At 53.5% G+C, this 876-nt stretch overlaps 1 protein-coding gene across 1 annotated transcript in view; it reads right to left on the bottom strand.

Annotated features, from left to right (window-relative positions):
* Positions 1 to 625, bottom strand: part of dpy19l1l (dpy-19-like 1, like (H. sapiens)) — a gene marked incomplete in the record, with an annotated part of 24,755 nt that extends 24,130 nt beyond the window's left edge. The window contains 1 exon segment of the mRNA XM_035671663.1: positions 272 to 625. Coding sequence (XP_035527556.1) covers positions 272 to 482 — 211 coding nt within the window.
* Positions 626 to 876: the final 251 nt, after the last annotated feature.

Here is an 876-nt window from a genome sequence, read left to right as displayed (position 1 = left end):
GGGGGGGGGGGGGGGGGGGGGGGGGGGGGAGACACGGCTGCTAAACCATAGCAAGATTAAAAACAAACAACACGTGTGAAAACTGACAATGCACACAAGCAGAGGAGCAGCACAGACTCACTTGGAGCACAGACAGACAGCAGCAACAACACGTTCACTTCAGTGGAGCAGCTAATGCTAACTAGTGTGCACAGACAGTTAGCAGCCTGTTAGCTCGCAGGGAGCTAACGTGGCTAAACGCTCCTAAAAAAAAAAAAAAAGACAAACTCACCGAGGAGGAGAGCGACTCCCAGTTTGGCGACGGCGGAGGGAGTCAGCCCGAGCTTGTGTCCGATGCCCGAGAGCCCGTTCGGGTGGGAGCTGCTGCAGGCTTTGCCCTCCCTGCCCGGTCGCCTGGTGTTACTTTTGACAAGCGGGCTCTTGTCGCGGTCAGCCTGGGTCGCTGCACTCTTCCCGGTCTGCTTTCTGTTTTTAGCCACCATGGTTTACCCCAGGAGAGAGCCGAGGAGGGGTAGTTAGGCAGCGGAGTCAGCCGTTCAATAGTACCCGACTCTGTGTGTGTGTGCGGTGTGTGTGTGAGCAGCACAGTTCTTTGCTGCTATCTGCTCCTCGGATCTGCCCCCCCTTTTTTTTTTTACTACCTGAGTGATGCTGGTTGAGACACTCGTAGAAAATCTTGTGAGGCTTCGCCCCCTACTGGGCGTTTGGTGCCACTGCAGGGAGCTTTCTGGCGGTAACCACGGCAACGACAACTAGGGTACCATACAGCAGTGCCCACCACCCCCCCCAGTGATGATGCCCCTTTAACTTAAGGGATGCTTTTTCTTGTATTACTTAACTTTTTTTATTTAATTTTGAATATAGCATGCTGAAAAA

This window comes from Morone saxatilis, unplaced genomic scaffold (assembly GCF_004916995.1).
Source record: "Morone saxatilis isolate NCDOM2014 unplaced genomic scaffold, NCSU_SB_2.0 Contig24, whole genome shotgun sequence".
Taxonomy (NCBI): Eukaryota; Metazoa; Chordata; class Actinopteri; family Moronidae; genus Morone; species Morone saxatilis.
This window is presented reverse-complemented; position numbering and strand designations above follow the sequence as displayed.